Here is a 26,037-nt window from a genome sequence, read left to right on the forward strand (position 1 = left end):
CTTTCCAACAAACCACCTCATCTTTAAGCCACCTGAAGACAACAGTTATCTGAAGCAACATTATAATATAGAATTATTCTTTCCTTAGGAAAATATATTGGTCATGACAACAACACATTTGAAAAAATCATGCTGTGTTTTGTAGGCTGTAACTCTGTCAAATGCAATTTCAATTTTAGCAAAAATGAAGAGAGCTGAGGCTGTATATGAAGTTTTCATTCTGTCCTGTGTGTGGCAGCTTATATGGAGTGTCAGCATTAATTTAGGGTATAGAATTAAGCCAAAGAAGCTGGATGACTCTGTGAAACCAGCAGCAGAGTAAGACCAGGTCCACATCCATCCCCAAGAAAGAAAGCTTTTTTAAGAAGAGAAGGGCAGACCTTTAATAGGAGGTACAAGGGAGCTCTTGCTCCCACTGACATAAAAGCTAAGAGGACACTGGTGCATTAAATGCCACCAGGTGAAGATACTGCCATTTCTACTACCCCAGTTAAGGCATGAGCACACTTTTCCCTGCACCACATTTTAAAACTGAAGACCCCCAAAGAGAATCAACATCCAACACGCAAAATCTTCAAAAAAATATATGGAAGGTAAAAACCAAGTACCTGCACTGAAAAATCAAAAAAGACTTGAAAATTTCAACAGTTATTCACAATTTTTAAAGGGTAACTTAAAACTAAATGGCAAGAAAATAACTTCAGTTCCACTAATTTAATGAAGTTGTTTTTTGTTCTAGGGGAAAAAACAGTATTTCGTATGCAAGGCTATAATCAACTTCACACTCCTTTTCAGGCACCTGCTGCTTCAACAATAAATTAGGATCTTCAGCATCAGGCAAAACTAAACATCCTTTCAAAGAAAAAAGAGAAATCTGTGATATGCAAAGTTAAGAATTAATAAATACATTACAACAGAGAAGTGCAAGTTCCAGAAGTTGATGCAGTTTTTAATCAAGTCTTTTAACTGAATGACAGTATTTTTATTATGCCACTTTGACATTTTTCTTCCTCCTAAAAAAAGGTACACCAAAAAGCAGCAGTATCAAGACTTTTCTTTAAAAAAATAATTCCCTCTCAGGTTTTCAGATTTTTACTTTTCACACTTCCTTGAAACAAAAAAAGAGTATGGACACAAGTCACAGCAAATTCAATGCCAAGTCAAGAACTCAGTCAGTCTTTAGGAAAAAGCAAAAAGGGATCATTAATTTCCTAATTATGGAAACAGTGATTTCATGGCAACCCCTTCCTGTATAAAAACCCATCTTACTCCTAATGTAACAGAATGTTTGAACAAACTTTCCACCTTCAGCAGCAATTTCTTGAAATCAGTCAGATATGGCCTCCTAGCTTGCTTGATACTGTTTCCAGAAAAAGAATTAAGACTAAAATAGCAAACCCTGTGGCAAATTGAGCAGTTCCCCTGGCAGGAGGCCAGCACCAGAGGCAGCCTCAGACGGGCTTGGCTGCAGAGTCCAGCTCGGCAGCAGGAGCTGGGAGAGCAAAGCAGCCCCTGTGCATCAGCAGCGTCTGGAGAGGGCAGAGAGGAATGGAGCCTTTCCTTGGTGTCAAGGATGTGCTGACAGACCTGGAGAGGCTGCAGCTCACCGGTGTTCACAGCAGCTCTGGCTCGGGGAGGGGTTGTAAACCACAATTCTGCTCTCCTCCGAGCAGGATTTCACACACAGTGGTTTCGTAGTTTTCAGATTAACATGCGGCAGGGGACTTCACAGTCCCTGCTTCCAGGCTGGTTCACAGAACAGCCACACGCCACTAAAAATCTCCAAGGTGCCCTGCCTTGCGCGTGGAGTGGAGCAGGAAGCTGCCTGGGCTGCCAGAAGCCACTGTGCTGCTGAGGCTGTCTGCGGATGATTTCACAGGAAGGAAGCAGAGCCTCACTCACCATGTGGAGAACAACTCGCAGCTCCTGCCCCGGCACAAGACACGGCCACTGCCCGGCGGCGCGCAGGGGAAAGGGCTGAGCCACTCCGATAAACTCGGAAGTAAACAAGACACAGGATGAGCTCGGCTGGAGGCAGCAGAACAGCTGGAGCCCGAAACACGCACCAGTGACAACACACAGCCAGCTAGGGCTTGGTGGAAGTACAGCACGGTCAGGAGCCCGAGGTCAAGAGGTTGTTGCTGCAGGAAGGGGAGAACATTCTTTCACACCGAATGTGGGTCCCTGATGGCAAACAGCAGCCACCAGCCGGGAGATCATTCCAAGTGAAAGGGAAAGTGATAGGATCGGATAGAGAATAAATAAAGAGACTCCCACACAAGAAACTACTCTCAGCCCATATGCTGGTAATATTTTTAATTATCTCTCTCCTTAAGCACAATTTCGAACAAGCTCTATCACCAGGAGGTGAACACAGCAACAGCCCGATGTGAGCCACCATGAGTACCTGTAAATTCAAAGTGTACCTGTGCCAGAGCAAGAGAAACCACCAAAGGATTACAAACACAGTTCTACACAGTTATTAGTGCCGAAATGTGCAAATAATGTTTCACATGAAAGCAAGATCCTGAACATCGGTCTGAACACACACACCTGTAAGAGACCTGTCTGCCTGCTGCGCTAGCAAGAGCCCAGTGAGAAAGTAGAAACAGAAGAGCTGTACTTCAAAAGGAAAATAATCATCCTGATTGTCTTTCTTGATTATTGCCCCTTCAAGAGAACCAAGTCAGAAGGGGAAAAAAAGTGGGAAAAAAAAAAAAAGCCAGCAACCTAACCGTGGATCCCAAGATATTAATGCTTTTACAGAAGCATCTGTAAGAGCAATATAAGATATCTCAGTTACAGGTCCTGCATTTCCCTACACCAGTCTTTGCTAGATTATCCCTCTAAGGAAAGACATTTTAGGCAGAACCATTGAGAATAGTGGCATTAAATAAAGTTCCATTTATTTTGAAACTTTTCTAGATGAAAACTAGGTGCCAGTCACCCAAACACTGTTGTTTCTACATAAGAATTCTCACGCCCAAGACTAAAAAGCAAAAAACATTGTCTCTTACGAACTGCCCAAATTCGCACATTATTAACCTGTATGTCCTCAAAAGTGACATTAAGCGTCCCTAAGAGAGTTGCTGAACCTTCTTCGCAGCACGTCCACCCCTCCTGTGCTCCCAATTTGCCCACAGGACAGAGCGAGGCTGAGGACTCCGAACGCTGCCCCTCAGCTCTCGCAGCCCTCCCGACATGCGGACGCTCCACCCGCACCGCCACAGCGCAACTATCGCAGCGCGGCCGCTGACGAACACGCGGCCAGCCGGGAATCCCGGGATGGAACCGGGAGGGAGGAAATGGAGACCCCGGTCCGCAGCGGGAGCTGCGCCGGCCTCAGGGCTCGGCAGACGGAGGGGGAGCGCGGCAGGGAAGGCGACCCTCCCCTCAGAGGGGCCTCCGGACACGCGGCCCTGCGCGGGGTGGCGGCGGCGCCCTGACCCTCCTTCTTCCCCCGGCCAGCGCGGCCGCCGCTCCGGCCAGGCCCGAGCCGGGGGGGGGGGGGCGAGGCGCTGTCGGGGCTCCCCAGGGACACGGACCGGGAAAGCCGCTCCGTGGGGAGCGGAGGAGGGAAACAAACCCGGGCGAAAGCTCACCGGGTCCGGCGGAGGGGGCTCCCGGGTACATGTCTCCGTGCGAGGCGGCGGAGGCGGCGGCTCCAGGGGAGGGCACGGGGGAGGGAGCGAGCCCGAGCCCCGGCTACGCCGTCGGGGGAAGGGGAGGAGGAGAAGGAAGGGAAGGGGAGGGGGGAGGAAAAGAAAAGGGGAGAGGAGGAAAGAAGGAAGGGAGGGGAAAAAAAAAAAAAAAAAAAAAAAAAAAAAGAAAAGAAAAAGGGAGGAGGAGGGCCGGGAACCCAGGTTACTCGTCGGCACTGAGGAGCGGGGAGGGGAGGAGGAGGAGCCGCGGGGTCACGGGGAAGGGGCGCTCCGCCCTCCGGCCCGGGCGGGCGGGAAGCGGCCGCGGCAGGAGGAGAGGGGTGGGCAGCGCTGGGGGCTGCGCTGGGGCCCGCCCGAGCTCGGAGCGCGCCGTCTCTCACTCGGTGAGGTTGGAAAAGTCCTGGCACGTCACCGAGTCCGGCCTGTGACCGGACATCACCATGTCAACCGCACCAGAGCACCGTGCGCCATGTCCGGTCTTTCCCTCAACACCTCCAGGGATGGGGACTCCACCACCACTCTGGGCGACACATTCCAATGTTTAATTACCCATGCTGTGAAGAAACTCCTGATGTCCAGCCTAAACCTCCCCTGGCGCATAGTTTAAGACTATGTCTTGTCATCCTGTGGCTTTCAGTGAGACCTTGGGAAATGACTGTGCCTCTAGCACTCTCTCTGCTACCTCTCCCTGTTACATGTTTGAAAGGTATGCCGGAATTATATCAGTATTACACGTACTGCTGGCTCTCGAGTTAAATTTGGGTTTGTTTTTATTCTTTTAATCTTCCTGTTGCTGTGGAAGCCTCAGCCCAGTTACCTCATGGATTCCCATATCAACTCTTAATCATATCTGTGAAACCCAGCTGTGGCAGGGTTGCCTTATTGTCCTTGTCAACCAGATAATGTCTGGTATTGTACATATGCAAAGTTTAGTACAACCAGGTAATGTCTGGTGTACTTACATGAAGTTTAGTACTGGGGAAAACAAACTAGAAATGTGAAAGAGGCAGAGTACTGATGAGTTTGATGCACTGAGACCCTGGAGATGTCCCTGGAGAGATTTAAAAGTCGTGGATATGGCATGTGGGGACATGGGTTAGCGATGGGCTTGGCAGTGCTGAGTTAATGGTTGGACTTGATCTTACATGTATTTTCCAACTTAAACAATTCTATGATTCCATAACGGAGATGATAATTCCTACATGAAGTGTCATCCTTTTGTAGTCACCTAATCAGTACCTCTTCCTTTCAAAATAAAGTAGGAAAAATAAAGGTAAACCTGCTAAGGAGGCAAAAAGCAAGTTAATGACGCTCACTTCCACAGGAGTTACCTACAGAGTTCCAGCACAGCCATGAGCTATACTTTTAATCACCTCCTTCATGTTGATGTGGAAGTCTTTAAGAAAATTGTGTGGTTTTCAACTCAAAATAGTCAAGCTCTGTCAAAGTCAACTGAGTTCCTTCACCAAGTATTATCTTGCCAAAGAGCAAGGTAAACATACAGCTTGTAGTGTTCATCAACCCAATTAATATCCTTCTTCATCAGTGATACAGAAGCATTTTACTGTTCCAAAGTATTTACTCTCCCCTTTGGGTCATACTTGCAGATATTCAAGGGCTGCTGTTAACAGCTCAGCTTTCACTTCAAGTGAACTGTTCCTGAAACCATTGTCACCACTAGAGTTTCCACTGGAGTGATTTTGGATTTGTCTCCATTCCAGGCTTCTCAAATTGCTGAAAAGTAAAGATTTACCCGTGACTATAAACAAATAAAGGACAAAATTATGGGTCAACTTTAGTTTTAAAGTAAAGCCAAGCAGCTCTAGCAAAAATATAAACAAAGGAGCTGGCAAAGGGGTTGTTGTTTTCCTCCCTGTGAGGAGCTGGGTAACATTTTTGCATAACAAACAATGATTTCTGGTTTATGCTATATAATCTTAACAGAGGCTGAAAAAAAAAGGGTGGATGGGGGAAAAATCCCCCAAAACAAAAGCCAAAGAGAATTATATGAGACACATTTGGCCTTTCTGCTGAGGTGGCAGGAGGAAAACATGCAATTTCTGCATCAACATATAATTTTTTGATGTTATAGTTAAACCAATCTCTTCAACCTGATTAGGAATTTAACTTCCTCTAAGATTAGACATGCTATTGTGCCTGTTAGACCTGCATTTAAGAAAGAAAAGGGCATAAAATACACTGACAACTTTCTGTAAGTGTTCACTGGACTAACTTGGTCATCCTGGCTATCAGCACTGACACTGAAGCTACAAGTCCACTGTGGTAGCAGTTTGAAAACTACAAGCTAACAAGCATCAGAAGACAGGTGAAGTGTTAGAGGAGGTTTTACAACTGTTTTACTAAATACCTATCCCACACTTCTCTCTGGCTCAACAGGATGCTCTGCAATTGAAAAATCCTTAAAAAACAGAGATCCTGAAAATGACAATTAATGCCTCGAACATCCTAGACTGCAACATTCTTGTACTGATTTAGAGCTGATTTTTCTGGATTTAGCACTAAATAAGCAAAGACATTTATCACTGTTTATACAAGACTGTAGAACTACACAGTCAGCCAAATAACAAATTAAATTTGTTTTATTTAAGCACAGTTTTGTGGAAGTGGTGCTGTTCCTCAGGTATATTTTCATGGTACTGAGCACTTCCAGCAGCATTTCTGTGCATCTGAGGAAAGAGAGCTCCAACTCTCTTCTACCTCTGTTCACACACTCATTTTGGGCCATGTCACTTGCTTTTTTCCAATGCTTTCTGTCACTGACAACTGCTGTTTTGGAGTACAGTGAAATCTAATTATGTCTTACTGGGTCATTTCGCCCAAAAAAGGCCTCAGTTCTTGAAAAGGTTTCTTCTGAAAGAGAAGCTTTAAAGCTCTGCAACAGCATTCTTTTATGCATGGTCCTTATATGCTTTATTAACAATTATATGGTAGTATAATAACAGCTGCTTAAACACTTAAAATTAGTTTTTTAAAAGAAAATTTTAAAAGTGTGACTCTTGGGCACAATACCTGTCTTAACTGCTGGATTTCAAGTTGACATTTCCCAGAACTGATATCTGTCACAGAAGACATTATTAATTTCAGAAAAAAAAAAGCATGTTCTAATAATTCTGGAAGCAAAGATGGTATTTAGGAGCAGCATTTAAAAATCACTTATAGCAGCAATCTAAGGAAAATATTTTCTATACAAATAGGCCAGTGACAAATGATAGAGCTTTTCTTTTGATGAGAAAATATATATTGATCTCCCTAAGGAACAACCACTCCCATTTTAAATTGAATTAATTTTAAAACCCCAGGGTTTATAAATGTCTAGCAGTCATTGCTTACAGTGATACAGCAGCAAACATTTTTGCTCAGAGCTGAAAGATGTAAATTTTATTCTTGACTTGGAGGGGACTTAGGTTTATATTTGCCATCTCTCAACTGGCCTAACCTTTACAGTGTCATCCTGGAGTACATGCATTAGACCTGTCACATATTGCGTTCTACTTTACATAAGAATTTAAAATCAGAACCAAAGTGAAGAAGTCCATGGTTCTATGCCCTAATGTGTTCACACTTTGCAAAGACTTTGAGGATTCTGTTCCTGCTCAGAAATGTTATTTTTGTTTGTTATTTTAACAATTAAATATTTAACCACAATTAATCCATGGTGGAGGGACTAAAACCTGATTTTTGTCTTTCTATAATCAGGTAACTGTCCCAGCTACCCAGCCACAAAGCTGCATTTGATTTCTTTTGTGAAATGAATTGCAATATTAATTTATTTAAAAAGAAAAGAAAATAAAACCAAACTAATTATCATTAGATTACTAACTTCAGTTCACTCAAAAAGAAAACTTTTCCAGATGATGAGAGCCAACAATGCAACAATTCCACTTGATGGAAAAGATGCAGCACCACCTAATGGGGATGTGTTACACACACGGGTTATAACAGTTTTAAAAATACCAGAGTTTTGTTCTTCATTGTAATGACTACATTACAAGGAAAAAAAAAAAAAAACAAAACAAAAAAAACCCAACTAGGAACAAAAAGGAATTTCCGAGAAGAAGATAAAAGAAGCAAATACTGTACCTGAGACTGTTCACCAAGAAAAAAGTGTGTCCCTAAGTGCCACATCTACATGTCTTTTAAATACCTCCGAGGCTGTTGGCTCACTCCCATCCCTGGGCAGCCTGTTCCAATGCTTGACCATCCCTTCCATGCAGAATTTTTTTCTTAATAGTGAATTTAAACTTCCCTGAGCACAACTTGAGGCCATTTCCTCTCATCCTAGCTTAGTACCTGGGACGAGAGACCACCCCCCACCTGGCTTCAGCCTCCTGTCAGGTAGCTCCTTCCCCAGCTTTGTTCCTTTTCCTCAGACAGGATCCAATGTCCTTCTTGTAGCAAAGAATCCAAATCTGAACGCAGGACTCGAGGTGTGGCCTCACCAGTGCTCAGTACAGGAGGACAATCATTGTCCTGGTCCTGCTGGCCACACTTTGGTCACTGAGAAACTGCAGCCTTGACAGCTGAAGGAAGAGAGGCAGTTCAAGGAGAGACCAATCACCTCAGGAGGGTTATAAACAGCAACAAAACAGTTAAGCAAGGACAAGGAAAGAGAAAGGAACTATCAACTTCAAGTCTCCTTGGTAAAGACCTCTTGAGTCTGACCACTTTGATGACCACCAATGGCCTTGGTCACGTTTCTAAAGCTCAGGCATGAGCTCTGTAGTGTTCACACTGAGGATGAGGTGATAAGTGCTGACTGCTTTGTGTATGATAATGATGGATCTTGCCGATGTTTTCATCTTCCTTGGCAATGCACAAGCACATCCAGCCAGACCTCTGCCACTGCTCTTCACCATCCATCCTCCAAGTGTAAAGCATCCACCCCAGGGAAGTTTCATAACCAAGTTACTTGTTTTGTTTATCATGAAGACAGCCCTGTGCGATCCTGCCACAGCTTTCTAGTACACAGCTGTATCATCATCCTAAACCTCACCAGCCTGGAAGTGACTCATCACCCTGGAATAGCAGAACACACAGAAGAATGTAGGTGGGTTTGTTGGGGTTTCTTCCATCTATTTGCTGTAGAGTCATCCAGGACAGAGACTTCTGCTCCAAAAAGATGGCTATGTGTTAGACAGTAAAAGTACAGACAGCTACAGGATCAGAGGTGAAAAGTACACACCACTGCAAAATTCTAGACCCTTGGTCTGCTTTATTAACCAGCTTTATTAATGAAGCTTTATTAACCAGCAATCCTGATCCGATACCTAGGCTTCCAAAAGCTTTAGAAAGCAGCAAAACTGGGAAACTGGGGTTTCTTTTGTTTTTTTGCTTTCTTTTACACAGTGATATATTTTCATCAGAACTTTATTCTGGGCTCCTACAGAGCAGCTTTATCAGTGTCACTCAATAGATGCAGCAAGACAGCCATGAAGCAAGGATGCAGGCAAATCTCATTTAATTAGCATCTTTGCCAACCAAAGCCTAAGCTTATGTGAATTTCACGTTTAAATTTTGGGTCTTCATATTTTATTTTTAACAACCCATCAGCATTTCTAATAATTTTTTAGCTCAAGGACTGTTATATCAGAACTCTTACAAAACCATGTCTATTAAACCTGTAATTTTGCTGACTGCTTGCACACTTCCAGTACTCATCTCCCAGGCCAGCAATATTTGCAAGTTTAGTTGATTGAAAAGGAATCTTATTTCTCTGTTGCTACTTTTCAGTCAGGTCATCTCATGGACCACTGGGACAGCTCTGAGGGCTTTTGCACAGGAGATCTTGGCAGCCCTGGAGTGAGGGATAGACAAGGCAGGCTCATGCAAGTCCCTGTGAAATCTCATCCTCAAGCACTCAGCAATGACAGAGGTTCCTGGTTATTTAATCCCACTGGAAAGGTGGATTTATTTGCTGCTTTGAGTTAGGTGTAAAAATGTAGAAAATGGCTCTGTGCCTTGAATAGGAAGTTTAAGTAAATGCTTAAATTCAGAGCTGGTGACCCCACCAATACTGATAACCACTCACAAATTAAGCACTTAATCACTGTGCATTTTTCATCTCTAGCAGTGAGTGTTTAGTGAAATTATCAGTTGTTTCTGATTCTTAGGAAGGGATGGATAGAACAGGTAAAGCCCCTCTTGCCTATCTCAGTTTTTACTTGCAATGGTGTAATAAATCCTGAGACTTCTACAAAGGAGCACTACAAAAGCAGGCTGTTGGATACACTTTGCTGGTAATAGAAAATTGGACTTTTAGGGTTCTAAGCTTTCAAGCTCTTTGAAATTTTTTGAATAATTTTGCTTATGCTTATTTTTGATATTTTGACTTACTTGGTTTGGTTTGGAAGGGACCTTTGAAGGTCAGATAGCCCAGCCCCACTGCAATGCACAGGAATATCTTCACCTAGATCAGGTTGTTCAGAGCCCAGTCCAGCCCAGATGGAATCCAGTCCCTCAGGCACATCAGCCACACCACTCAGCTTGGAGTCACCTGCAAATCTGCTGAGGGTGCCCCCGATCTCCCTGCTCATGTCTTTGATGAAGAGTTTAAATCATAATGGTGCCGAACAGACCTGAGGGGCACAGCACTGATCTACATCTGGACATTGAGTCAATCACTACACTGTGCATGTGACCATCCAGCCAACTCCTTATCCACCAAACAGTCCATCCATAAAATCCATCTCTCTCCAATTACACAGAAGGATGTTAGGTGGGATTGTGTTAAAGGCTTTATAGAAGCCCAGACAGGTGACATTCGTAGCCCTTCCCTTTTCCACTCCATGTGGTCCCTCCATCATAGAAGGCCCCTTGGTTGATCAAGGAGGATTTGACCTTGATGGAGCTGTGGCTGTCCCAAATCACCTCCCTGTCCTGCAGGAGCGCCTTAGCACAGCTTCTAGGAAATCTGTTCCAAGATCTGCCCAGCCACTGAGGTGAGGGTCATCAAATGGACATCTCTCAAGAAGACAAAAAAAAAAAAAAAAAAAAAATCAAAAAAACACCAAAAAAAAAACCAACCACAAACAAAACAGAGAACATTTTTTTTCCACAGCCCTTTGCCTTTGGAGCAAAACTCTGGAGTTTGCTCAGGCTCATCAGAACCACAGAATCCCAGAACCACAGAACAGGTGAGGTTGGAAGGGAGCAGGTTGGGGTCCCCGGTGCCACCTCCCTGCTCCAGCAGGGCCATCCCAGGGCACAGGTACAGGATTGTGTCCACAGTGCTGGAGTATCTCCAGTGAAGGAGACTTCACTCCCTCTCTGGGCAATCTGTTCAGTGCTCGGTCACCGCACAGGAAAGAAGTTCTTGCTCATGTTCAGGTGGAAAAAATTAGGGTACACAGTTCTGTACCAAGGGTTTGTTCTGCACCCTTTCTTCCCATTTTATTACATACAGAAAACTGAGTGTTTTAGCGAGGCAGTGAGACCTGAAACAGTTGTGGGGGAGGAGGGCTCGTGTCCGTGAAGCTGTGCCGGGATGTTTAGTTCGGATCCCGGGAAAATTGCCTCGCCAGTTTTCCAGTCCTGGAAGGGCTGCCCTGGGCAGCGGAGTCCGCATCCCTGAAGGGATAGAAAAGCCGTGGGGATGTGGCACTTGGCGGCACGGGTGGGTCCGGCAGTGCTGGGGGAGCGGCTGGACGCGGTGCTCGGTTCCGCTCTGGGCCTGCAGGGATGAGCTGTTCGTTTCCTGAGGGGCGGTGAGGGAGGGGGAGCAAGGAGAAAGGAGAGCGCGCGCGGACCTGCCATGCGCGGCGGGTCACGGGGTGACGTCACGGGGTGACGTCGCGTACGCTGCCATTATAAATCCGCGCCGCCGCGCCCTCCCCCTTTCGCTCTGCGGCGGCCCAAGGTGCTGAGTCCTTCGTACGAAGCTAAGGCCGAACCACCCGGCGACCAGCACCGCGCCCCGCCATGGCCTCCGTCTCCGAGCTCGCCTGCATCTACTCCGCCCTCATCCTGCACGACGACGAGGTCACCGTGACGGTGAGTGCGGCCGCACAAGATGGCGGCGGCCGCGCGGCATGGCCGCCTGAGGGGCCGCGCCGGGCCGGGCCGGGCGGGCTCTGAGCGCCGCTGTCTTGTTGCAGGAGGACAAGATCAACGCGCTCATCAAGGCAGCCGGAGTGAACGTGGAGCCTTTCTGGCCGGGGCTGTTCGCCAAGGTGGGCGAGAGGGGCCGCGGGCCGGGCAGGGAGGGCGTGTGGAGCTCCCCCCTCAGCTCCCGCCCGTGTTAACGAGGCTCCGCTGCCGCTTCTCGTTCTCCGTAGGCGCTGGCGAACATCGACATCGGGAGCCTGATCTGTAACGTGGGAGCGGGCGGTGGAGGGGCTCCGGCTGCCGCCGCTCCCGCGGGTGGAGCCGCGCCCGCCGGCGGGGCCGCCCCCGGTAAGTGGCGGCCGTGTCTGCCTGAGGCTCGGGAACGTGGATCTGTGGATCCGTGGGATGGATTGAGTTGGGAGGTCTTAAAGGTCATCTCTTTCTTTCCCCCTCCCGTAGGCAGGGAAACCGTCCTCTAGACCAGGCTGTTGAGAGCCCCGTCCAACACTTGTAGGGATGGGGCAGCCACAGCTTTGCAAGCACCAGTTACAGAAGCTGTTTCCTTGTGGCTTCTGCCATGCAGTATGTGTGTGAGCGTTCTCGAGCAGAGCACACCCTCCCCTTGAGAAAGGCTGGCGTTGCATATGAAATCAGTGCACTATTAGTGCTCTCTCAGAATTAAGATTGCTCTTCCTGTATGTCATCAGGATCATACAGAGCATCAGCCTCTCCTGAACTTCTTCAGCTTTGATAGAAATGAATTCTGAGGGCACAAAATCACTTTGCTGATAGTGTAAACACTATTTGTGGGCTTCTGGCTTAGGCTGTTAGGACTGCTCAGGTCTTCATGCTTGATGTTAGTCGTTGCTTGTGACACCTTTTGTGACATGTGATATAGAATGAGCTGAAAAATGGAAAATAAATCCTCTACTTTTTTTTTTCCTAGCTGAAGAGAAGAAAGAAGAGGAAAAGAAGGAAGAATCAGAGGAATCTGATGATGACATGGGCTTTGGTCTTTTTGACTAATTAGTTTTGTACCAGCCTGTAATAAAAAACATCTGCTTGTTCTTGTGTGTCTCAGGTGGATGTTGGTGAATGGCAGAGGGCAGAGGATGGCCAGATTACCTCCAGCTCCTGAAACTGCTGTCAGGAGGGTTCAGCTGCGGCTTGACGATTTCTCCTCTCTTTTTTGATTTTTCCTCTTGTTTGGTGTTTCACAAGAACACTTCAAGCCTTCTAAAGGCACCCACAGCCTCTGGCCAGGGTGGGGAACAAAATCCCAGTGAGCATGGGGTGGACTGACAGCCTGGAGCTGCAGGATGCAGCAAAAGGGCTGAGGGTGGGCTGGTGCTGCAGCAAGTTGTGTTATGGCACCTTTGCTTACAGCAGCAGTGCAGCTCCTGTGGCACAGCAAGGCCAGAGACTTCACTGGGTGGGTGGGGGGAAAGGCTGCAATTCTCAGGTGAAGAGCTGAGGTTGTGTTAAGGTATAGAATGCATCTGCCTGGCCAGAAAGCTGGGTGTGGGAAGTCACGTATCATTGCACTGGAAAGCAGCTCCTTAAAAAGGCATGAATTTTACAAAGAGCTCTTGAACACGATTTTCCCAGAGCAGTTGAACAAGATAAGGGCAGTTTTTGAAACGGGTATTCCATAGCATTTGAGGCATTACAGAATTCCAGGTGTGTAAGAAGAGTGCCTGGAGGGTGTGGAGGGGGGTTGTTCCATATCTACACCAAATACTGATGCACTCTGCACCATCCCACCTTCTGTACTTCTAGGTAGGTATTTGTATTATCAACTCATTTAAAAATGACACAGGTGCCCAGGGAAGAATTTTTCTGCAGTGTACACACATGAAATAATAATAGTCAAGAGTTTCACTGGTAACACCTTTTTAATAGGTCAAAGTAACTGTACAGTTCATTATATTCTTCCTGAGAATAATTTATATCCCTCAACAGCAAAAGGGAGTGTGGTTTTTATTTTAACAGAACCGATGGCATAACTGGAGAACCAAGGAAAATCTAATTACATTGCTCTACTGCAACTCCTCCCAGGCAAGATAGACAAAAGGATGGATTAGTTAACTACACTGGGTTTAAAATAGTCATCATGGCTTTAATCTGTCTTTATAAATTATATAAAAATGGGCGACATGAATGGTTACAGACCTCTAAATGCAGCTCTGAACTGCTCTGGTACAAAGCAGCATTTTCACTTCCAATGAAAACAACATTGCTACAAAAGAACTGGCACATTATCCTGGTGAAAAAGACGAGTGTTCAGTTGTGTCCTACAGCTAGTTCCAAACAAATGCTTCACACAGTCACGTAAAAGTAAAAGGCAGGAAGATGGAGAGGGCTTTAGTTTGTCTTGAAATGACTGAAGTCTTGAAAATATAGCTTTTTATTCTTTCTCTGTAAATCATGATTAGCATATTGCGACGTAAGTGTTCTAATAAAAAAAATTCCAGTCTGGATAGTTCATATACTGTGGGCAAGAATTCTCAGCCCTGAGGTTTCCCCGAATTCTTCACAATATCTTTCTCCCATCTGCTGCTCCAACAGTTTTGGCTCCGAGAGCGTGAGCCGGTGGCAGCCCAGTGCGAAGCGTGTCCCGTGCGATGGTGTGACCTGCCCTGTGTCCCAGGGCTCTGTACAAACCTCATCTGCTGATACTGCCACGTTCTGAACCCCAGCCCGGCTGGGCTCTACCACTAAGACTTGGTTAAACTGTTGCAATGAGAGAACCAGCAGTGGGCGGTCAGGTCTGCTGAAGGCCAGGACTGCACTGGGTTACTCCTCACTGCTGGTGGAAGGTGAAGGAACATCCAGTCGCAAGCAGAATTCCAAGGCTGATGACACTCTTCCCTCAGTGCTTAGTGTGGTCTGGACTGGCTGATTTTCAGTCTGGCTTGATCGATAACATCCAGCAGGTTTTTGGCATCCACAGCCAGGGCGTGAGCAGCCGTCAGCATTTGCTTCTTGTACTCCTGCTGCAGGCTGGTCATGACATACTGCTGAGCCAGCTTCATCTTGTTGATGAGCTCGGCCAGGTCTGAGTTCAGCAGCTTCTGTGCCATCTCGATCTGCAAGGAGACAACCCCGTCAGCCCTGGGGGTGTTTGAAACACTGCACTCACAGCCACTACACAGAGCCGCAACTCCTGCCCGACTCCTGACTGAGGCTGGGCTGTTTCTGAGGGCACCACGTGGAGCAGCAGATGGAATTTAGCACCTGCTGAGCCACCCACTGGTAAACAGTACCAAGACCCAAGTAGTGGATTTTAAACCACAACTTGGCAGTAACAGCTTGCTATAGGTTTTTAGGTCCTTATTAGCATCACTCTTTATTACTGAAGCAGCTCTAAAGCACAGAATTAGCTCTAAAAATGAAACAAGGTAGATAGATGTTGCTTCAGCACACAGTTAAGTCAGAATGAACCCCTGAGCTGGCATTTACAGAACCATTCTCTGGTTTTCTCAGTGTCACACTTATTCAAGGTTTTGGAGGAAAACTGTTTTCATGATGCACTTCACTGAAAGCTCTCAGTCACTCCTCATCCAGAATCACAGACAACTTTCCAGCTGCACAAAGCTCTGCTCAATTACCTGTTTAACGACTTGGCGTGCAAGTGAATGACAGGTGATATCTGCAGATGAAATTAAGAATTAACCCCCAGATGATTTGGGGTTTATGTCACCTTCCTATGGACGACACCTATATTCAACTTAAGAATCCTCACTAATACCAAGCCTAAGTCTGTGCAGCAATTTTAATAAAATTCATTTAATGCAGAATTATAACCCAGGTCAGACTGCTCAGGGAACCAAAAGGTGTGCCTGTGCCAAGAAAGGAGCACAAAAACCTGTCCCAGCAGGCTGAGGCTGACTGGGAAGGCAGTGGCTGAGCACCAGGTAAGCAGAGCTCCACATACCTCTCTGTGGGTGCTTGCAGGGAGCACTGGGAGGGTCTCATCTACTGTTGCCAATAAAGTTCTTAGTGCCAAACCAACCTCCTAAGAAAAAAATATTAAAGAAAGAAACTTTAAAGACTTGGAAGAAATGGATGAGAGAGTTTTAGGAATTCAAGAGGCAGTGGATACATTTATTTGCTCATCTGGCTAAGAAGAGAGCTGGAACATGTGTAAGGCACTTTAAAATCCCACCTGCAATTTTATGTATCACCATCAAAACAAAATGCCAAAGGGTTAATAAGTTTTACTCATAAAACGTAAAAATGTGGAGAAGACAGCCCGCTACTCAGCACCCTGGATAAGGATAGGCAAACTGAGCATGAAGCAATGCTGTCCAAAATACTGGGCATGGAAGCCAAAGCTCTGGTCTCTGACCACAAGTCACCCACCCCATGAGCATAAAAATCTTTTCTACTTCCAGCTTTCCAGACATTTTTTCCTACACCACTTGAAGACCTGATTCAGGGAAGAAATAAACCCTGACTTTGGGCATTGTCCCCATACCTTCACCATGGGCACGTACTCCTCGGGCGGAGCCGGCTGGATTTTACTGGACATTTCTATCACAGCCTTCACCAGCCCGGTGACGTTCTCGTACACCTTGTCATTGGAGCGGTCCAGGTTGGCCGTGGGAGGGGGGCTGATCTCCTGCGGCTGGATCTGCAAGCAGAGAGGGGCTGCTGGATCTCCTGTCCCCAGCAGATGGGGCTCAGTCCCTTCCCGGCTGGCAAGGGCTCCGGCTCCCCGCGCTCCCAACCCTGCTGCCCTGAGCTGGCTCCGCTCCGGGGGCTGAAGAAGTTTCTTTTAGTTCTCCTGACTGAACCTGATCCCTGAAATGACACTGGGCAACTTCTACCAGGGTTTCCCTGAAGAGCTTCCAGTGCAACACTCTCAACAGAGAAGGGAATAATTTGAGGGAATAATGAGAACACTGATACTTAACGTGTCTCAGGTATCAAGTCCCTCATTCCAGAAGGGCTTTTTGTGCTCCAAAATAACGTCAGAGCACACAGTTAACATACTGACATATTAAAGAGAGAAATGGAATGAGATCATCCTTGAGAACCCTTCCAAGCCAACTATTCCATGATTCTATGACATTATTATTTCGTTAGTGAAAATCTACAGCAGGTTAACAAAAATGGTGTCACCAGTACAAGTGGGAAATATGGAATGCTTTTAGAGTTGATTTCCAGAGATCAGAAAAAAACTAGTAAGTTAAAAATTCTGTGGTCTTTATTCAAGTAAGACTTCCAACGAGTCTGGAGTTAATTCCAAAACAGATAGAAGTAATCCCAGATCTGAAATGAAAGAAACTTTGCAAACTTCCTTTGTAAGGTCCTCAGTATCTCAGAACTGTAAAACTACCAAGCATCCCAGTTTCCTGCTGCTATTCCCTTACTATGGGATGCCCACGCAAAAACTCAATGTGAGCAGAAAGTTAAAAATTCCTGATTTCCTCCTGGATCTGAGATGGTTCATGGCACTTCAGCTCCCTACACAGGGTTACTGCTGACTCTCAGAACTGGACCCAGCTCCAGAAATGTTTCACTGCAAGCCCTGGATAACATTGCCCTGAGGAAACCATGGAATGCTTGGATGAGACTTTCTCTAAGGAAGGAGTGCAGGATTCAGCACATGGTGATTCCATTTTGTAGCATTTAATTAAGTGGGTACCAACGGCTATTACAGACATTCAGTCTAGTGCATTGATCAGAAAATACCTTAGGAAAAAAGAACACTGTAATTGCCTCAATCAGCAGGGAAAGGCTGTGATTTTAATCAGTTTCAGCAATCAAGAAGTTAAAAACAGTCATCTGGCAAAGTCACATGCAAAGACATTTTGGAATAGGGCACGTACACACACGCTCACGCACTGCTTACCCTCCATGGCTATGGTTGAGCAGAATGTGGGGGGAGGTTAAAGAAATTTACCAAAAGAAGGGAAAAAAAGAAAAACAATATTAATAAAACTCAGCAGGAAAAAAAGAAATAAAACCAAACAAACCCAAAACACGTGTAGCAATCAGAGACCAGTTAAAAAGCCTGCAACGAAAACGCCTCCTCACCAGAACTGGCAGCCACTCTTGTTAGCTCTGGGTCCTGTGTGACAGAACAACTGCTGTGCACCCCTGTGGGCAGTGGAAGGGTTTGCCATGCATCCCATGCTTCCTCCTGACTAAACACACGGGCAGGAGATCATGCAAAGCTGGACAGGAGCAAGCCAGTCTGGCAAGCAGCAGAGCGTTGAGTGGAGCAGAGGGCCTGGGAAAACACCTGTCCTGGGAACACTGCTGGTCCCTCTGCACAAACAGTCCAGGAGTGTTGTTTTGTTGTTACATGTTACATGTTTTGCATGTAAGAAAATTTTGTGTCTTTCTGAAACTTTTTGTTTAGGTAAGTCATCATGGGAAACACATGGTCATTTAACTGCGCAGGACTTGTTCACAAGAACTCATCACAGCCATGGTTAGGAACTACCAAGAAGTCATTCCAGATGATACCCAACCCTTGGAACTCCAAGCCCTAACCTCTCAAGACTATGGATACTGTCTTTCTTAGCATGTGGTTTCTCTTTGTTTATCCCCAATATCAACACTACTACTCTGCAGAAGTCCTGTTCTTTGTGGAACTGACTCTACCTCACCTAGGAGCTCCCTGGAGCCTGCCCTGAAGGTTCCTGAGGGAAGGCAATTCCAATCCTCTTCATCTGTGCTATCCCTGAAAACAGAGTCTGAACTGTGTGTATACAAAAGGGAGCTTGAAATGAACCCCAGAACCATACTCAGTTTAGGACTGCAGCCTAAACAAAGCTATGCCAAAAAGTAATGGACTGTTTTCTTCAAGGGGCATGTAACAATCCAATTTCAAGAAACTTTTGACAGAAAAAAAAACCCCAAAATCAGCCCTTCTTTCCTACTCAAAGAGCTATTTAGTACACAAATCCTGTTCATTTGTCATTACGATGTCTCTGACTGCTCAGGTTTGTTTGTTGTCAGAAGGATGTATTTCAAAAACATTATTTCATGTTCCAGCATCAGCATTTAGAAGGGAAATTTTAGAGAGTCGAGTTTAGTAACACATCTGTTACTGCTTTTTGAAGTTTTCTGAGGCTTGGCAGCTTGTAAAGCACTGCCATCAGTTTATAATAAATAATCCTGCTCAAATTCACCACTGCTGGCTATTTACACTGATTCTTAAACATTCCAATAATCCCAGAACAGAGCAGGAGTGAGACAGGCTGGCAGTGGCTGGGATCAAGTTGTGCTGAACACACTGCTGTGATGGCAGGTTCAGAATTTCATGTTCAGATAAACTGGGCTTTTTCTGTGTCTCCTCAAATCACCTAAAATAAGGGTCACTCATCCCAACTGCTGTGGCCACCACACCATGGATTCCTTCTCTTTACTACAGGCTTGGCAGGGCTGTTTCCTGGAGATCATAAAGGTGGCATAGTCCCACAGGCAGGGAACAGCACACAAAGGGATGATTTTGGGAGTGCCTGACATCCTCAGGAGCAGTTTTGTGGACACCAACGGCAGCAGGGGCAGGACACAGCACCCTGCAGCAGCACCCCTGCTACAAAACCACTGTCATGTTTCAGTTTTGGCTTTACTGTTATTTATGGGAAATGAAACAGCACATCAGGAAGCACCTCACTCCCGAGTCAGACAGCCCACTTCCCCTCTTTCCTTGTTCCCCAGAGCTGGCAGGGTTTGAGGAGCCCTGGTGCTGCAGCAAGAGCTTTTTGAACACTGCAGGACAGGTCTCACCTCCCTGTGACCAAGGACAGGAGACTTTGGTGCCATCCAGGTAACTGGGATCCCTGGGCATGCTCCATCCTGCTCTACAGGGAGCTGGGTCCATTTGGGACACCTCATGTACTCTTCTAGAAATAAGCTGACCTGGGCAGTTTGTATCTGAGGAGCACACTAAATTGACAGCCAGGGAGAACATGAGTTCTCTCCCCACTTCCCTGGAGAGCTGCCAGGGTGTGTTTTCCCCATGACATTATTTACTCATGAAGTCTGGTCACTTTTGCTTTCCATGTTCTCTACTTCAAGAACACCAAACTACCTCAGAGCGCACATGTTTGATTTGCTGGGGGGTATTTCATGTGTTCCTGGTAATGTTCCATTGCTGGGGGTGTTTCACCTACCTTCACACCCTCGTTGTAGCTGTCCACGGGGCTGTTGAGGCTGGCAAGGCTGCCCAGGTGCCCAGGGGCTCCAGGGCGTGGAGGCTTCTTTGGCGGAGCTGCATGATCTGCCCAACAAAATATTTGTGTTTTTAGAGCACCAATGTGTCAGATGTACCTGTACCCTTCTGCTCTGCCAGCACTGCACAGGCTGCACGTGCTCTCCTCTGCCAGAAATGGACATCTTTGGGCGTCCTGCAGTAAATCCAATGTTTGTGGGAGCTGCACTTTATGAGAACTGGGTTGTTCTAGTAAAATATTTGAAACTGCTTTTGTGGGATAACTGCTACTGCTCACGGCACAGCTACCCCAGCCCTGAGAGGGTGTCACCCCTGGTACCACAGGTGAGTGCCAACATGCTGTGTGTGTGTGTGTGTGTGTGTGTGTGTGTGTGTGTCTGGGAAACTTAACTTCTTCCCAGCAGCAATCCTGGGTGTGATTCACTTTTGAGACCAAGAAACCAAATTTTAGGTGTCTACTGCTGTTTGACATGTCTGAACTCCACTCTTAGGTGAATTCCCATTGTGACTCAGCTTCCTCTAGACATTTCCCGATTGTTGATCTAAACACTTCCTTGGCTTTGCTGACTGCATGTCTGGGGCCTGCATGGGGATTCTGAACACACGGCACACAAACATTGATGTGCACAACCCGGAACTGAATCCACCCTGTATGGAAATATTGCCATGAACTTTTGTTCACTACTGCTGCTGCAAGACTTGTAATCAAGTACTCAAGATGTCAGTATCTGTATTTATTACTTACCTGGTTTTCCCACAGGCTGATATATGTGCTGGTTACCAGCCTATAAAAATAAAAATATGAAGTAGTTAGTGCATCGCTTCCAGCTTTCATCAGCACTATCTCAATCTCAAACACCAAGAGCAGCCAGCTGTCAGCACATTTCCCACCAGTTAAAAATACATCCCAATGCGCCATCATCACTCCCTCACTATAGGTCTATTACTTACAGAGCAATAAAAGAATTTGCATGTATTTTGTATTCTGCTGCTGACAACAGCCCTGGCCTCTACATTCCAGTTCATCCCTCCTGATTATTCAGAGCTGGTGGGAGAGTCACAGGCATTTTCAGTCTGTGTCCACAAATCCAACTGTACAGGTCATGGTGGTGAAGGAGAAATGGCAATACAACAAAGAGATTCCAGAACTTCCTGCTGAATGGTTCTGTAATGGGAACACACTTCTAAGCTGGTTTGCTTTTTGGTTTTGTTGCAAAGCTCTTAGTCAAGGCCCATTTGCTTATCCACTTGGAAGAATTTAGTAACACATTATAAAGTGACTTTCCCTGGTAATTGCATTCATACATCCCTCATACAAACCTCATCACCACTGTGAGCAGCACAAGTGTATTAAACACAGTATTAAGGAATATCTCAGCATCAACTGCCCTGGCCCTTAGGGGTGATTTTAATTTCCCAAAATTCAACTAGGAATATCATACAGTGGACACAAACAGGTCTAAGAAATTTCTGTGAAAATAACTTTTTGGTGCAGGTATTAAGGAATCTGACTGGGAAAGGTGATTCCTGAAATTGTTGTTTGCAAACAGAGAGGCACTCGTGGGCCAAGTGGTGAGCAGTGGCTGCCTCAGTCATGGTGACCTCAAAGGAGTTGAGTTCCAAACTGCTGGAGGTAGGAGAAAAAATTCCAGCAAAACCTTGGATATGGAGAGAGAGGACTTTGGGTACTTTCCAGGAAATAGTGAGGTCCCCTGGGAATCTCCTTTTGGAGGAATTGGAGTCCATGGATGTCAGGTCCTTTTTAAGAGCAATCTTTTGAGAGCACAGAGGCAGGCAATTCCAGAGTGCTGGAAATCAAGCAAGCAGGGCAGAAAGGGCCGGGCACAGCAGGCATCTTCTAGAACTTAGGTGGACAAAAGTGTACAGACTTTGGAAACAGGAACAGGTGGCATCCCTACAGAGATGCTGTTTGCCACTGCAAGGAGAGAATTTGTGCTGACAAAGCTTGACCACAGTTTCAGCTGGACAGCACCACAAAAAGGGTTTTAAAAAAAAACGTCACAGAAATTACACTGGTCTGTTGCTCTATGAGGTTGGTCACCTCACAAACAGAGGACAGTGGAGACAGTCATGTCATTACCTTTGAGTTGTGCTTTTAACCTAAATATTTCAAATCTGATAACCCCAGGGGAAAATAAAGAGAGAAAGGGAGAGGCAGAAGAATGAAATTACACTAAAACAATTCTTGCATTTTTACTTCACAAAACTGCGTACTGAAAGTATGGGTCAAAAGAATGTGATCAGACAGGAACTGCCAACATGTGGGTGGTAACTTCTAATTTGTTTCACTGCCCAATTTCTCATCCTCTCAGTCAGAAACTCAAATTGACTCACAGCAGCATTAAGCATTTCCCACTGCAAATGAAGTCAGAGTTATGTTCTCACTACGCAATTCCCCACTGAGAACTACAAGATCAAATTCTGTGACTAGAAATGTAGTTATCATGAATTAAGAGTCTCTTTTAAAACCTATTTTGTCCATGCCCATGAAGTGTTTTTTTCACACTCTTTCACATGGAGTGTGATACTGGACCACCTCATCTAAGCAGACAGGACTTCCCCTGCAAACAGTTTGGAATCTGTAACCTGTGACATAACCTGATAATCTCCTGGGCATCTCAAAGCATCTTCACAAGCAGCACAAAATGCAACAGATCTTTTTTTGCTCTTATATAAAGATGTAACAACAGCCAAGGCCTAATGGTAACTAGTAGTCTTGTCCAGCTTCATGGAAAAAACCTTAGGAGCTTCCAGACACAAATGTCTCCAGAGACCATGCTGCAGTGTGTCACTGATACACTCATTCATGACTCTGTCTTGGCTGCAAATGCAGAAGAATCCCTAAATTCTAAGAAGTGAAGAAATGCTGAAGCTAAAGCAGGAGTTTACAGTTGCATCCCATATGAAAACAGGCGGGTGAATTTAAAATATCCACTACTTCCCTGGGGAGAAACAGGGATGAAGCACCAGGTCTGTGTCACTAACAGTCCCTAGCCTAATCCCTCTTTTCCAACAGTATGATCCAGAGATTCCAATGGCAATTAAACAATTGAAGAGATGGTTTTAGTTAGACAAAGCCACTAAGAAAGAACACCCGAGGTGCAGCTGCTGTCTGGGAATAAAGGAACGGCTGTGAGGTTTATTCCACTTGTTTCATAGTGGACCATTTACCCCAAAGAGATTGTTATTTCTGGGTAATACAACAGCAACATTGACATTCCTTGTGAGAAAACCCTTCAGACATTTAAACAACTGCAAAAGTTACTTTAATCCTGCTTCCTGTTGACAGAACTTGCAGAAAACAATCCCCATTTTTAAATAAAAGGCCCAGTTCTACAGCATACGGGCACTTCGAAATTATTGTAACATATTTGTGGAAACATTTTAATATTTGTTTCAAGAAGAGCTTCAAGGGAAAGGAAAAACAAACAAACAAACAAACAAACAAAAAACCAAACCCCAAATCCCCCAAACTGCAGCATGAACCACTTTGCTGTGGCTGCTGTTCCCACAGAAGCTGAGCCTCTTGGAAAACTGTACCACCATGTAATAACAGTGGAAACGTTTAGCAAAACCTTTAAATCATCTCCCACACCCAAGACAGTGTACAGCATGTTCTAGCAGGAAACTGGAGGAAGAGCTGGGAGAGGAAAAGATCCCTCCACACTTACTGGGCCCTGGAGACCTCCGTCCTCCCGGTCGATGCTGCCTCTGGAGAGCCGCATGTCAGGTTTCTGAAACAAAAATCCAACCATTCACTCTGTGCTCTGCTTACCCACCGATCTGCCCTTGGCTTAGAGGCAGTGTAAAGACAGGAAAATCCTGCTAAAATGCACACTGACAAATCCAGATGTGATTTCACTCCAATCCCTGCACCCCCGCTGCCGCCACCAGAGCCTCAGCTGCTCCTCCACCACCCGCCCCCAGCACACAAGTAAAAATGCTCTAATAAATATCCAAAGTACCACTGGAAAACCTGCACTTTACTTTTCTCAAAGGCAGCAAAAGTTAGTTTTTTTCCTTAAAGGAAAAAAAAAAAAAAAAAAGGGAAAAAAAAAAGAAAAAAAAAGAAGCTTGCCTCCCAACAGCAAAATTCCAACCACAGGATGAGAAACGCTGCACATTAGCTCCCACTTCCTGCCCCAGGATGCCTTACATGTACTTGGCTCCCTCTCCAAGCAAATGGGGCCAATTACTGGAGCTCTCTAAACACTCCATTTGGATACAGCCAGCCAACAAAGCCATCCAGATGCCCTTTTCTCCCCAATAAGCAACAAACAAATTTCTGTTTTATGTGTTTTAAGCACAATACAGGAACCCAGGGCTTGGTGGTTTTTAAAAGCAAAAATAAAACCACAGCAATTTTGACCCCCTCCCCACCCCCAATAAACCAGTCATTTTTCTCACAGAATATCCTAAGTTAGAAGGAACTCACAAAAAAACACTAAATCCAACTTCTGGCCCTGCACAGGAAAACCCCACTTATCTCCCCAGCAAATCCAGGTATGTTATATTTGTTCTTCAAGGACAACGTTGATTACATGGAGATACAAAGGAACAGTGGATGAAGCCAAGGTTAACACTGATCTGAAGACACAAGCTCAGCAAAATTACAGTGTGCTTCTTGTGCACAAATTTTGGCACTTAAAAACAGGATTTATCTAGCTCTCTCCTCTCAGACTGGATGAGGAGTCACTGACAACTCAAGGGATAAAATGGTCACACACAACACGAAAATAACATTTTTTATTTAAAGAAATGTAGGTGGAACAAAACACAGTGCCACTAAACTCATTACATCTTCTTCCAGGGTTAATTTCAGGGGACAAATACATCCTTTTCTTGTTTAAAGTTATTTAAAATTCCTTCATCCTTTAAGAATATTAAAAAATAATTCCAATTCATAAATCCTACTCAATGACCCTAAAAACCAGCAGGGCAGAAGAAACCTGCAAGAACACACTAATATTGATCTTCTGTCATTAAAAATAGTCCAGTTGTGCTGCCAGTCTGTCAGAAAGGCTTACATTTGGGGTTTTCATTCAGTCTTCTGCAGACTTAAGAGAGGCACAGCCAGAGACAGTCACTGCCTGAAAGAACTTGCAGATTAAAAATAGACAAATCTTATCAGACAGAGAAGTATTTAACCCCATCTTAAATGTCAAGAACTGAAACAGACAAAAGTGATCTCCTAATGTTTTTCCAGGAATTTGTGACAAATTTCAAGATGAAACCTACCACTCACTCATCTCCAGTTTATTTCCTTATTACAATGAAGGAGTTTCTTCTGATTAAAGTCTCATTTGATATGAGTATGTCTGAAACTTCACTAGACAGGTGAAGTCTTGCTGCTCTTTGTATTTTCCAGCTACAGCAAATAGCTATCCTTGTTAAATATCCATATAAAGCATATGACAAACTACATTTCTATTACACTAATGCTCACAATTTGCCATCGTTTCACATTCATTTCTAGCCAGAGAAGTGCCCAAAGTCTTTGGAAATAACCAAAGACTATTTTATCACAGGGGTCTTTAGTGCTCATATAGCAATTTATTACTCCAAAAAATACACCTTAAACCACAGAATGCTGTGGTCTGGAATGGACCTTAAAAAACATCTCATTCCAACCCCCTGCCATGGGCAGGGACACCTTCCCCTGGACCATCTGGAAAACATCCCCCAGAGCAGACTCCAGAGACAATGAAATATTGAGCACTGTAAAAGACTCAGAAGCAGAAAAATACACACCAGTCCAAATAACAGGATTTTTTTCCCTAGTAATGTAAGCGAAAATTTAAATTAGCAGACACAATACCCATCTCCTCTCCTTGTCTTGCTAAAAAGGTCCCTCCTTCCAGCATCCAAAGTCTCCACATCACAGCAACAATTCCATTCCCCAAGTCTCCATCAGCAGCCAAGTGCAGCACACAGAGTTCCCTCCAGGACACCCCATACATGGACAGCACACAATCCACTGCCCCAGAACTGCTGCACAGAAAAGCTGCAAATACTCATAAAATATCACACCAATGGTGATTATTAACTGTTGGAACTGTGGACACTGAGAATTTTAGACTTTCTGTGCTGACAGGC

General features: G+C 45.2%; 3 protein-coding genes across 34 annotated transcripts in view; 1 reads left to right on the plus strand and 2 right to left on the minus strand.

Moving 5' to 3' along the window:
• AGO2 (argonaute RISC catalytic component 2) overlaps nt 1–4,362 on the minus strand; it is a 56,671-nt gene extending 52,309 nt beyond the window's left edge. For both annotated transcript variants that reach the window (XM_062491898.1, XM_062491907.1), the window contains exon 1: nt 3,603–4,362. In XM_062491898.1, coding sequence (XP_062347882.1) covers nt 3,603–3,633 — 31 coding nt within the window. In that variant the 5' untranslated portion in view covers nt 3,634–4,362. The remainder of the gene's footprint in view (nt 1–3,602) is intronic.
• Nucleotides 4,363–11,485: 7,123 nt separating this feature from the next.
• RPLP1 (ribosomal protein lateral stalk subunit P1) lies at nt 11,486–12,793 on the plus strand. Its single transcript, XM_062504194.1, has 4 exons — nt 11,486–11,672; nt 11,777–11,851; nt 11,957–12,074; nt 12,673–12,793. The coding sequence occupies exons 1-4, from the start codon at nt 11,601–11,603 to the stop codon at nt 12,750–12,752; spliced, it is 345 nt and encodes a 114-aa protein (XP_062360178.1). The 5' UTR covers nt 11,486–11,600; the 3' UTR covers nt 12,753–12,793.
• Nucleotides 12,794–13,640: 847 nt separating this feature from the next.
• PTK2 (protein tyrosine kinase 2) overlaps nt 13,641–26,037 on the minus strand; it is a 132,728-nt gene continuing 120,331 nt past the window's right edge. For 10 of the 31 annotated variants that reach the window (XM_062491974.1, XM_062491990.1, XM_062491937.1 and 7 more), the window contains 7 exons: nt 23,613–23,675; nt 20,666–20,705; nt 19,862–19,968; nt 17,587–17,595; nt 16,207–16,362; nt 15,664–15,744; nt 13,641–14,815 (listed from right to left, as the gene is read on the minus strand). In XM_062491974.1, coding sequence (XP_062347958.1) covers nt 14,606–14,815; nt 15,664–15,744; nt 16,207–16,362; nt 17,587–17,595; nt 19,862–19,968; nt 20,666–20,705; nt 23,613–23,675 — 666 coding nt within the window. In that variant the 3' untranslated portion in view covers nt 13,641–14,605. The remainder of the gene's footprint in view (nt 14,816–15,663; nt 15,745–16,206; nt 16,363–17,586; nt 17,596–19,861; nt 19,969–20,665; nt 20,706–23,612; nt 23,676–26,037) is intronic. The other 21 variants (XM_062491946.1, XM_062491956.1, XM_062492130.1 and 18 more) reach the window with 5 other exon arrangements.

The sequence above is a fragment of the Cinclus cinclus genome, chromosome 1, assembly GCF_963662255.1.
Source record: "Cinclus cinclus chromosome 1, bCinCin1.1, whole genome shotgun sequence".
NCBI classification, from domain to species: Eukaryota; Metazoa; Chordata; class Aves; order Passeriformes; family Cinclidae; genus Cinclus; species Cinclus cinclus.